The sequence below is a fragment of the Delphinus delphis genome, chromosome 15 (assembly GCF_949987515.2).
Source record: "Delphinus delphis chromosome 15, mDelDel1.2, whole genome shotgun sequence".
In the NCBI taxonomy this organism is placed as follows: domain Eukaryota; kingdom Metazoa; phylum Chordata; class Mammalia; order Artiodactyla; family Delphinidae; genus Delphinus; species Delphinus delphis.
Window position 1 is genome coordinate 58,288,132 of NC_082697.1, and position 12,398 is coordinate 58,300,529.

Below are 12,398 nucleotides of genomic sequence, written 5' to 3' on the forward strand. Positions count from 1 at the left end.
TGTTGATGGGTACACAACTGTATGAGTTTATCAAAACTTGAAGGGGTTTTCCCCATATGTAAATTGTACCCCAAGAAATTATACCTTAATAATTGCCTTCAAAAATGTGGGCCTCCCTGGTGGCGCAGTGGTTGAGAGTCCGCCTGCCGATGCAGGGGACACGGGTTCGTGCCCCGGTCCGGGAGGATCCCACATGCCGCGGAGCGGCTGGGCCCGTGAGCCGTGGCCACTGAGCCTGCGCGTCCGGAGCCTGCGCTCCGCAGCGGGAGAGGCCAGAACAGTGAGAGGGCCCCGTACCGAAAAAAAAAAAAAAAAAAAAATGAAGCAATGTGGGACTTCCCTGGTGGTCCAGTGGTTAAGACTCCACCCTTCCACTGCAGGGGGCACGGGTTCAATCGCTGGTCAGGGAACTAAGATCCCACATGCTACATGGCATGGCCAAAAACAAAAGAAGCAATGTGTGTTAAGAGATCAGCATGAGGGTCTGTTAGTTATCAGCTGCAAATGATAAACTTCAGAAAGATGAAGGGGAGACCATCGTGTAACTCAAAGTAAACTTGAGAAGAACAGCACGCTGCTTGATTGTATTTAAATTTTTTCAAACCCATGTCATTTGCTCTTTAGACAGGTATTTTATTATGCAATTTGGTTTTGCCACAATTTAACCAATTAGGAATTAGGAGGGTCAGTGTTAATATTAAGATTAGAGAATGACACTATTCCCCCAAGGTAGGTGGGAAAGCAGAGTCTTTAGATTCTGAAACACAGGGCCCTGGACAGATGTCCAGCTAGGGTGCTACGGTCAAGGATGCTTGGGCAGAAGATCCCATTTTGTATAATTCTGACTTTTGGAAACTTGTTAATGTTTCACATAATCAAAAAATAAATGCACAAAATCAGTAAAGATAGGGGGAACCTGAAAATGGAATACAAACAGAAACCAGTGAACCAACTGTACTTCGAATGATTTACAACATCACACGGGGTGGGTGGGAGATTAACTCCAACTAACATTTAAACACCGTGTTTGCGGACTTTCCTAGCGCAGTGGATAAGACTCCACACTCCCAATGCAGGGGACCCAGGTTTGACCCCAGGTCAGGGAACTAGATCCCACATGCACGCCGCAACTAAGAGTTCTCATGCCACAACTAAGGAGCCCGCCTGCTGCAACTAAGGAGCCTGTGTGCCGCAACTAAGATCCAGCACAACGAAATAAATAAATATTTAAAAATAAATAAACACCGTGTTTAGATTTATACCCTCAGGCCAAAGACAAGAAGAACTCTAAACAAATATTGAATTCTAGTTAAAAGGGTTTATTTCCTCAAAGGTATAGGTTAGTAATTCTGACTACTTTCTATGTATCCTAGGGCTGAAGAAATAACTAAATATGTTGTGAATAATTGGAGCCAGGTTTCTTACTGTTGAAGAAGGGGATAAGAAATATGAAAAGGGGGAAGAAACAGAATGAGCTTTTTGATGATGGACTGGAATTAAGGACTAATGGTTGTAAACTTATTTACCTGTAGATAGACAGATATAGTTGTGTGTGCATGTATGTACACACATATATTTTCTTGGTCTGTCCATTGAGAAGGCCTAGAAAGACAGATACTTCAGTAGGAGTAAATACACCTAGAACCCAGATCTTAGTTTCTAAATACCGTTTTGCACAAAAAGGAACCAGGAATCCTTGGAGAAATGACTTATTCCATCTCAGGGAAAATACAACATGAGATTGAAACATCTTTTTGGTCATAAAGGAAGGAAGTGGTCAAGGAATGATAGGGACATGTCAAAAGGACACAGGAGGAGTTCTATTTCCATGAATGGTGGAGACACTTAAATGGACCAACCCTCCCAAGGTAACAATTGTACACTCTGGACAAAATATATGAAACAGTTACCTGAAGTGGCTGGAGACTGACCATAAACAGGCAGACAGTGGAGGGGAGTTAAAACTTGAAGGAAAGGACCAGCAATAGTTGAGTTGTATGTTTTTACTCTTTTTTGGTGCCATGCAGGGTGAAGGAAACTCACACAGAAATCTATGGTCTTACTGATTAAAGAATCAAAGAACAGAGTTCAAGGTGACAATAGCAAATGGAAAGTGAAGTGGGAAATTCCAGAGAGAGCCACATGGGGGAATCCCAAATTCTACCTATAAACTCTCTCCAAAGCTAATCCTTGAACTTCACAAGGGTGGTACAGACTCCAAGCAGACCAGCTAAGATAAAAGAGCTGAAAATTATTTCTACTGCAGCCCACCAGAGGAAAGACAGAGTTTGGATTTTGAGCCCAGCCAAGTTAACTGCATGCTAAAATTTTAAAAAATAACAATACTCTTTAGAGAAATATAAAAGAATCAGAGTCTTAACATGATTCAAAATGTCTAGAATACAATCTCAAATTACTAGACATACATAGAAATAGGAAAATGTAACCTATATTTAAGAGAAAGGGCAATCATCAAGGGAGATCAACCCCAAGATGACCTAGACATTGGAATTAGTAGATAAGGATTTTAAAACAGCTCTTACAAACATGCTCAAAAATATAAGGAAAATATAAATTAATAAAAAGAGCCTAGTGGTGATTTTAGAACTAAATAAAATACATAAAATCTGTGATTGAAAAGAAATTATTGGATGGTCTTAACATTTTTATTGGCTGGTGTTTGGAGAAGAAAGATTAAAGAGCCAGTGAACTGGAAGATAGATTGATAGATATCTGAAGAAAAGAGAAAAGAGACTGAAAAGGTCAACAGATCCTCAGAGATCTGTGGAACAATATAGAAACTTCTAAAGCACATGCAGTTAGAAATCCCAGGAGGAGAGGACAATGAGAATGGGACAGAAAGAAATCTTTGAAGAAGTAAATATGAAAAACTTCTAAATGTGTTAAGAGATATACATATGCATTTTTAAAATATCCTTCAAGAATCAGGGCAAAATAGAACATTTTCAAATAAATGAAAACTAAGGGAGTTCATTGTTGTAAGCCAGACTTACAAGAAATGCGAAAGGTGATCCTTTTTTTTTTTTAATTTTTATTGGAGTATAGCTGCTTTACAATGTTGTGTTAGTTTCTATAAAGGTGATTCTTTATACTGAAGAGAAATGATACCAGAAACTGTAAGTAGAATGTGAAAGAACATACAGAAACATAGTTGAAAGAGCAACAGATAAATTAACACTGAGTTCTAAAATTTTTTAAAAATCAGCCAAAAGAAGGCAAAAAAAGGGTAACAGAGGAACAAAAAAATATATGGGAAAGTAGAAAACAAAACAGCAAAATAGTAGACGCAAATCTAATCATATCAATAATTACATTAAAGATAAATCAAGTAAATACCATAATTAAAAGGCAGAGAGGGCTTCCCTGGTGGCTCAGTGGTTGAGAGTCCGCCTGCTGATGCAGGGGACACGGGTTCGTGCCCCGGTCTGGGAAGATCCCACATGCCGCGGAGCGGCTGGGCCCGTGAGCCATGGCCGCTGAGCCTGCACGTCCGGAGCCTGTGCTCCGCAACGGGAGAGACCACGACGTTGAGAGGCCCGCGTACCGCAAAAAAAAAAAAAAAAAAAAGGCAGAGATTGTCAGACTGGAAATAAAAGCAAAATCCAACTGCATGTGGGCTACAAGAAATGTACCTCAAATATAGGAAATATATATTTGAAAGAAAAAGCATGGAAAAATATATACAGTACAAATTCCAATAAAAAACAAAAGTGGGAACGTTAATATCAGACAAAACAGACTTCAAGACAAAGAACTGTGTGAGAGAGAAACAGTCCACTTCACAATGATAAACAGGTCAATTCATCAAGAATGCATAATAATCCTATTTGCTTATGCACCTAATACTAGTACATCAACATACATGAAGCAAAAATAGACTGAAAGCAAGAAATAGAGAAATCCACATAGCTGGAGAGTTTAACACACTTCTCTCATTAATTGATACAATAACCAGACAAAAAAAATCAGTAAAGATATATATCAGAGCAATACAACCAAGGACGTTGACTTAACATTTATAGAACATGACACCCAACAACAGCAGAATACCAATTCTTTTTAAGTGCATAAGGTATGTTCACAAGATAGATATAGACTGGCCCATAAAACAAGTCACAACAAATTTTAAAAGACTTATCCTACAGAAGAGATCCTCTGATCACAATGAAATTAAATATTAAAAAACTGTCTAGAAAAATCTCAAATATTTGGATATTAAGCAACATACTTCAAATGCATGGGTCAAAGAAGAAATCACAAGTTTGAAAATATTTCAAAATAAATGATAATGAAAACACATGACATAAAAATTTGTGGGATGCAGCTAAAGGAACTTAAGAGGAAAATGTATGGTTTTATATGCTTATATTAGAAAAGAAAAAAGGTCTAAAAATCAATGGCTTGAGGATCTGCCATAAATAAACTGTAAAAAAAGAGCAAAAGGGTCTTCCCTGGTGCCGCAGTGGTTAAGAATCCGCCTGCCAATGCAGGGGACACGGGTTCGAGCCCTGGTCTGGGAAGATCCCACATGCCGCAGAGCAACTAAGCACATGCGCCACAACTACTGAGCCTACGCTCTCTAGGGCCTGCGAGCCACAACTACTGAAGCCCGCGTACTCTACAGCCCATTCTCTGCAACAAGAGAAGCCAGCGCAATGAGAAGCACTCTCACCGCAACAGAGTAGCCCCCACTCGCCGCAACTAGAGAAAGCCCACGTGCAGCAATGAAGACCCAACACAGCCAAAAATAAATAAATTTATTAAAAAAAGAAGAGTAAAGTAAACCCAAATTAAGTGTAAGAAAGGAAATAATAGAGATAATGGCTGAGATCAATGGAACTGAAAAGAGACAAGAGAGAAAATTAACAGATCCAAAATTTGGTTCTTTGAAAGGATTAACAAAATTGATGAAATCCAAGTTAGACTAATAAGGAAGAGAGAGAAGAAACACAAGTAACAACTATTAGTGATGAAAGCAAGGGTATCACTATAGATCCTGCATACATGAAAAGGATTATAATACATATAATGAACAACTATGCCAATAAATTAGACTACTTAGTGGAGATGGACAAATTCCTTGAAAAATATAACTTACGCAAACTGACACGTGATGAAATAGAAAATCTGAATAGCTTTATATATCTATTCATTTTCAAAACAAAAATTTCCACAAAGTCCAGATGGCTTCTCTCCTAGAGTCCATCAGACAATTACGGGAGCATTCACACTAATCTTATACAAACTCTTTCAGAAAATAGAAGGGAAGAAAGTACTTCTCAACTTGTTTTATGAAGTTAGCATACAAAGGGGAAAAATGCTTAACAGTGAAGAAACTTCGCAGACGTTACCTTAATCAAGTGATCAAAACTGATGTCACCAGTAGCACTGGGACAAACTGACATCAGGTGGTATTCTGCCAACGAGGCTTTTTTGAAAATAGTCATGAGGAAGCATCTAACAAAGCCCAAATGAGGGATATTCGACAAACTTTGAAATATAATCATGAAAGAGAAAGAAATACAGAGGAACTGATCCAGAATAAAAGAGACCAAAGAAACAATACGACTAAATGTAATGCACAATTCAGGATTTTCTTTTACTATAAGGGACATTAATGGGATAACTGGTGGAATCTGAATAAGGTTTGTAGATAACAGTCTTATATAAATGTTAATTTTCTGATTTTGAGAACTGTACTGTGGAATGTAGGAGAATGTCTATTTTTAGGAAATAAACATTGAACTATTTAGGGGTGAAGAACTATCATGTCTGCAGCTTAGTACAATACAGTTCAAGAATAAAAAATTTTAGGGACTTCCCTGGCGGTCCAGTGGTTAAGACTCTGTGCTTCCATTGCAGGGGGCGCAGGTTCGATCCCTGGTGGGGGAACTAAGATACTGCATGCCGTATGGCTTGGCCAAAAAAAAACTTACATGCAAATAATAATGTCTTATACACACACACATATACACACACACACACACACACACACACACACACACACACATAGAGGGAGACAGAAAAACAAAGAGAGAGAATAAAAATGATAAAGCAATTGTGATAAATGTCAATAATTGGTGAACCTAGGTAAAGAGCCTATGGGATTCCTTGTAATATTCTTGCCACTTTTCTGTAAGTCTGAAATCATGTCAAAATAAAAAGTATTAAATGTAGCCACTCTGAAAAACAATATGGAAATTCCTCAAAACGTTAAAACTTGAACTACCATATGATCCAGCAAATCCACTCCTGGGTATTTATCTGAAGAAAATGAAAACAGTAATTAGAAAAGATATATGCACCCTTACGTTCATTGCAGCATTATTTACGATAGCCAAGATATGGAAGCAACCTAACTGTCCATTGACAGATGAATGGATAAAGAAGATGTAGTGTGTGTGTGTGTGTGTGTGTGTGTGTGTGTGTCTATATATATATATATATATAAAATGGAATACTACTCAGCCATAAGAAGAATGAAATCTTGCCATTTCCGACAACATGGATGGTCCTAGAGGGTATTATGCTAAGTGAAATAAGTCAGACAGAGAAGGACAAAAACCGTATGATTTCACTTATATGTTGAATCTTAAAAAAAGAAACAAATAAGCCAGCAAACATAAAATGGAAACTGAGTCACAGATTCAGAGAACAAACAGGTGGTTCCCAGAGGGGAGGTGGGGGGGGAGGAAGAGAGAAATAGGTGAGAGAGATTAAGCGGCACAAACTTCCAGCTGCGAGATAAATGAGTCACGGGTCTAAAATGTACAATGTGGGGAACAGAGTCGATAACTGTGCAATATCTCGAGATAAATGAGTCATGGGTCTAAAATGCACAATGTCGGGAACAGAGTCAATAACTGTGCAATATCTTTGTATGGTGACATATCATAATTAGACTTATCGTGATCATTTGAAACACAGAAATATTGAGTCACTATGTTGTGTAACAGGAATTAACACAGTGTTGTACTTCAATTATACTTCAAAATTATACTTCAAAAACAAACTCATAGAAAAAGAGATGACTCTTCAATAAATGGTGCTGGAAAAACTGGGCAGCTACATGTAGAAGAAAGAAATTAGAACATTCTCTAACACCATATACAAAAATAAACTCAAAATGGATTAAAGACCTAAATGTAAGACCAGAAACCATAAAACCCCTAGAGGAAAACATAAGCAGAACACTCTTTGACATAAATCGTATCAATAGCAATATTTCTTTGGATCCGTCTCCTAAAGCAAAGGAAATAAAAGCAAAAATAAACAAATGGGACCTAATTAAACTTAAAAGCTTTTGCACAGCAAATGAAACCATCGACAAAACAAAAAGACAACCTACTGAATGGGAGAAAATGTTTGCAAATGATACGACTGATAAGGGGTTAATATCCAAAACATATAAATAGCTCATATAACTCAATATCAAAAAAAAAAACCCCAAAACCCACGAACAACCCGGGTAAAAAATGGACAGACATTTTTCCAAAGAGGACATGCAGATGGCCAATAGGCACATGAAAAAGATGCTCAACGTCATTAACCATCAGGGAAATGCAAATTAAAACCACAATGGATATCACCTCGCATCTGTCAGAATGGCTATCACCAAAAAGAACAAATAACAAATGTTGATGAGGACAAGGAGAAAAGGGAACCCTCGTACATTGTTGGTGGGAATGTAAATTGGTGCAGCCACTATGGAAAACAATATGAAGGTTTCTCAAAAAACTAAAAATAGAAGGACAATATGACCCAGCAATTCCACTCCTGGGTATATATCCAAAAAAATGAAAACACTAATTCGAAAAGATACATGCACCTCAATGATCATAGCAACGCTATTTACAATGGCCACGATATGGAAGCAATTCATCCATCAACAGATGAATGAATAAAGAAGATGTGGTATATATATACAGTGGAACACTACCCAGCCATAAAAATGTAGTGAAATTTTGCGATTTCCAGCAACATGGATGGACTTGGAGCGTATTATGCTAAGTGAAGTAAGTCAGACAGAGAAAGACAAATACTGTATGATGCCACCTCTACGTGGAATCTAAAAATTAAACAAACTAGTGAATATAACAAAAAAGAAACAGACTCACAGATATAGAGAACAAACTGGTGGTTACCAGTGGGGAGAAGGGGGGGGGCGACGGGCAAGAATGGGGTAGGGGATTAAGAGGTATAAACCATTATGCATAAAATTAAAAAGCTACAAGAATATATTGTACAACACAGGGAATACAGCCAATATTTTATAATAACTTTAAATGGAGTATAACCTTTAAAAATTGTGAATCACTGTATTGTACCCCTGTAACTTATATAAAATTGTACATCAACTCGAGTTCAATTTTTTTAAAAAAGATCAATTTGTAATTACCAGAGGTGGGGGATGGGCAGGGATTGGATGAAGGCAATCAAAATGTACAAACTTCTTGGTGGGAATGTAAGTCGGTGCAGCCGCTGTGGAATACAGTATGGAGGTTCCTCAAAAAACTAAAAATAGAATTACCATATGATCCAGCAATTCCACTGCCGGGCATATAGCTGGACATAACTCTAATTCAAAAAGATACATGCAGCCCTATGTCCACAGCAGCACTATTCACAATAGCCAAGACATGGAAACAACCTAAACGTCCATCGACAGATGAATGGGTAAAGAAGATGTGGTACATATATACAGTGGAATACTACTCAGCCATAAAAAAGAACAAAATAATGCCATTTTCAGCAACATGGATGCAACTAGAGATTATCATGCTAACTGAAGTAAGTCAGAAAGAGAAAGACAAATACCATATGATATTACTTATATGTGGAATCTAAAAGATGACACAAATGAACCTATCTTTGAAACAGAATCATGGATATAGAGAACAGATTGGTGGTTGCCAAGGGGGAGGGGGTTGAAAGAGGGATGGAGTGGGAGGTTGGGGTTAGCAGATGCTTTTATATACAGAATGGATAAACAACAAGGTCCTACTGTATAGCACAGAGAACTATATTCAATATCCTATGACAAACCATAATGGAAAAGAATATTTAAAAAAAGAATGTGGGGCTTCCCTGGTGGCGCAGTGGTTGGGAGTCCGCCTGCCGATGCAGGGGACATGGGTTCGTGTCCCGGTCTGGGAGGATCCCACATGCCGCGGAGCAGCTGGGCCCGTGAGCCATGGCTGCTGAACCTGTGCGTCCGGAGCCTGTGCTCTGCAACGGGAGAGGCCACAGCAGTGAGAGGCCCGCATACCGCAAAAAAAAAAGAAAAAAAAAAAAAAGAATGTGTATATACGTATAACTGAATCACTTTGCGGTACATCAGTAATTATCACAACATTGTAAATCAAGTATACTTCAAAAAAAAATTTTTTAAAAGGTACAAACTTCCAGTTATAAGATAAATAAGTACTAGGAATACAATGTACAACATGATAAATATAATTAACACTGCTCTGTTATATATGAGAGTTGTTAAGAGAATAAATCCTAAGAGTTCTTACCATAAGAAAAAAGTTTCTTTCTATTTCTTTAATTTTGTGTCTATGTGAGATGATGGATGTTCACTAAACTTATTGTGATAATCATTTCCTGATGTATGTAAGTCAAATCATTATGCGGTACACAAACTTATACAGTGCTCCTTGTCAATTACATCTCAATACAACTGGAAGAGAAAAAAGTGTTAGAAAAAATTTGTTTGGAGAACACTGCACCCAACTCTCCTACCTGGATATTTCCAACGTCCATTAGCATGTTAAGGCTCTGACAAGTCCTGCACAAGGAAGCCTGTTTGGTATTTAGAGAGCAGAAGATTCACTTTGTCTGAACGGGTATTAAGTTCTGACAGAGGGGTTTCGCCAGTGTGTCACACACTGGAACAGAGCATCAGTGGACTTGAAAATGTATAGGATTTCATCTACGCTGTGGACCCGCAGAAAGTGTCTGCCAGATCCCCACTGTCCCTGCCCCGTGGCGTTCCCCAGGCTCTCACCTTCTGTGAGTGTCTCCTTCTGCTTCAGCACACCTGTGAGGGTCAGAAGACGGGGCACGGCTGCCCAGGTGTGCTGGGCTTGGCTCTGCAGGGTCAGGACCTGGCCTCCCCTCTGCTCTTCAGATGCCTTGAGAAAAAGCTGCACTGTGTTCTGGTCTAGCAGTGCCTTGGAAAACAGCCAAATCCTAGGAAGGAAAGCGATGGGGGCATGGAAAACGTTGGCATCTATCCCTGCAGGCAAATGGTATTTTTCCTCTTCAAATAAGCAGGCCAGCCCATAAGAGGTGCATTCCTGAACTCCACTGTCCAGACCCATCAAGGGACTGCCTTACTGGCCCTCAGCCCACAGGGATACAGGGTAATAGGGGGTTAAGATCATGGGCCTTGAGGTCAGTCAAACATGAATTCGAATCCCAGGGCTACTGCTCACTCACTGTGTGGCCTTGCACAAGGACATGACCTCCCTGAACCTCAGTCTCGTCTTCTGTAAAGTGGAGGCAAAAATGGAACAACTGATGTTGATGAGCTGACATTGCTAATGAGTTATCGATGTATGTTGTTAGGGTGAGGGACAAGGGAAAAAACAGCCCCAGGAAGCCTGCTGTTAAACTTCCTGGAGCACTGGAGCAGGGGACATGGTCCCTATCATCCCTGTGGTATGTTATTGACAGGATACCATAAGAGATACTTCCCTCAAGTACCAAGACCAGGAACAAGGTCAGCCATGCTTTCCTTGGTGAACATTCACACAGGTATGTGAGGGGGCGTGTGTTTTCCCATAAGGAAGGGCACTGTTTGCAAATAATGCCATTGGTTGGTTTCCCTTTTTTGCACTGGCTACTAGGAAGCCCAGAGACAAATCTTCAGCTCCACTCTAGAAAACGGCATTTGTTTACCAATGCCACTTTGAGCACCTTCCCATTTTTCCTTCCCTTCACCCTAATTTCCTTATGTATTTCTTTTAAACCCAGAACAAGAGTTGGCAAGCTATGCGCCTGTGGGCCAAAACCAGCCCACCCCCTGTTTAGTAAATAAAGTTTTATTGGAACTCGGCCACACCCATTCATTTACATGAGTACTTGCAACAGAGACCACATGGCCCACAGGTCCAAAAGTATTTACCATCTGGCCCTTTCCTGAAAGTTTGCTAATTCTTGACCGAGAACAATATATATTTTCATATCTGCCTCAAACCCTTTTTAGATTGGGAATAAGGATGTGCAGATGGATGAATAGGCAGGTGGACAGACAGGCGTAGATGGTAATTCCAGGGACAGGGTTATCTAGGACCATGTCCAAAGCCTTAAAGCAGCTCTATGGCAGCTGGAAGCGAACGTTCTCGCTGGCCAGAAGCTGGTTTGGAATTCACACATGCTGTCCAATTAATTCTAGGACAACACTAAGAAGCAGGTTGAGAAACTGAGGCACAGAAGGGCACAGTGTCTCACCCAAGGTTCCCGAGGCAGCAATGGCAGAGCTGGGATTTGAACCCAGGCTGGCTCCCTATCCCAGGCCATATCATAGTGAACATGTCATTATGTGAAAATATAGTCAGAGATGACAAACTGGAGGGAAATACACCAACATATTCCCCATGACTGCCTCTAGTGATTTTTGGTTTACTCCTTATTCATTATTATAATCTTTCAAGTCATCTAAAATGAATGCTGTTGTAACTAAAAAAGAAAACAGATCAAAGTGGAAAATTGAATGCCTCCTCCCTTCCATTCCCTCAAAGCCTTAAAAATCAAGAATGGCACCAACGGGGGTCATTCAGGCATGGTTCCAGAGGAACCTCTGGATGATGATTTTCCATCTCCCAGGACGCCAGGCCTTTGACCTCGGAGGCCCCCTCACCCCTCACAGGCCACTTGGGGATGGGTACCTCTCTGGGGTGACCTTGCCGGACAGCTGCAGCTGAACAGCTCTGGGGGCTCTGAGGACCTCCTGGCGGAGAAGGACGTTCATGCCCCAGCCCCGGCTGCTCCTCCAGGTATCCTGGCTGGCAGTGGCCTCCAGCAGAACGAGCACCTCACCAGACACGTGCACAGACAGGGAGCCGTTGAGGTTGCGCTCTTTGTAGCGCCCAGCAGCTGCCTGCACCTGCAGGGAGGCAGGAGAGAGCTCAGAAGTGGAGGGGGGACAGGAAGGGTCTGTGGGAGCTGGGAATGCAGAAGGCCCCTTCTTCCAGGAAGTCTTCCTGAGCCACTCCAGCTCTGAGCATCATCAAATGCAGCAGACTGCAAACACTCAGGAAGAGAAATGAGACAGAGAGAAGAATGGGGGACAGCCTTCCCTGACCCCAGCTCCTGGCCCAGGAACAGAGTCTCATCTTGTCCTTTCCACCACATATCAAGTGGGATTACTT

At 40.4% G+C, this 12,398-nt stretch overlaps 1 protein-coding gene across 1 annotated transcript in view; it reads right to left on the reverse strand.

The window, feature by feature from the left end:
* The window catches only part of LOC132437672 (uncharacterized), a 182,470-nt gene that overhangs the window by 59,460 nt on the left and 110,612 nt on the right, over positions 1-12,398 (reverse strand). Inside the window, exons 38-39 of the mRNA XM_060031004.1 lie at positions 11,916-12,133; positions 10,031-10,215 (exon numbers count right to left, since the gene is read on the reverse strand). Of these exons, the coding sequence (XP_059886987.1) occupies positions 10,031-10,215; positions 11,916-12,133 (403 nt within the window). The remainder of the gene's footprint in view (positions 1-10,030; positions 10,216-11,915; positions 12,134-12,398) is intronic.